At 62.3% G+C, this 342-nt stretch overlaps 1 protein-coding gene across 1 annotated transcript in view; it reads right to left on the bottom strand.

Moving 5' to 3' along the window:
* Positions 1-5: 5 nt before the first annotated feature.
* Positions 6-342, bottom strand: part of GPATCH8 (G patch domain containing 8) — a gene marked incomplete at both ends in the record, with an annotated part of 39,804 nt that continues 39,467 nt past the window's right edge. Inside the window, one exon of the mRNA XM_010160802.1 lies at positions 6-295. Within this exon, the coding sequence (XP_010159104.1) occupies positions 6-295 (290 nt within the window). The remainder of the gene's footprint in view (positions 296-342) is intronic.

The raw sequence follows: 342 nt of genomic DNA on the forward strand, positions 1-342 counted from the left end.
GCCGCCGAGGCGGGAAACGCCTTGACCTGCTTTGCCAGAAGCTGCTGCTGGATGTGCTGCTGAGCTGCCTGCTGCAGCTTGCTGTACTTCTCCATTTCTTCGGGCGTGAAGGTGATGGGCTGGCTCTCCAGCGGTGCTAGAGAGGCGTCTTCTCCCTCCCGATCCCCTTCCATGCCCGGCTCCCCGCTCTGAGGCACGTAGCCAGGAAAGTGCTCGACGTCTGGAACTAAGGGCATCATACTGGTTTCCACGGGGACCGGCTGGCTGCCCCCATCCATCGGGTCCAGCCCATCACCTTCGCTCGGATCCGAGAGGAAGGTGTGCGGCATGACCAGATATCCC

The sequence above is a fragment of the Eurypyga helias genome, unplaced genomic scaffold (genome assembly GCF_000690775.1).
Source record: "Eurypyga helias isolate BGI_N326 unplaced genomic scaffold, ASM69077v1 scaffold27141, whole genome shotgun sequence".
Classification (NCBI taxonomy): domain Eukaryota; kingdom Metazoa; phylum Chordata; class Aves; order Eurypygiformes; family Eurypygidae; genus Eurypyga; species Eurypyga helias.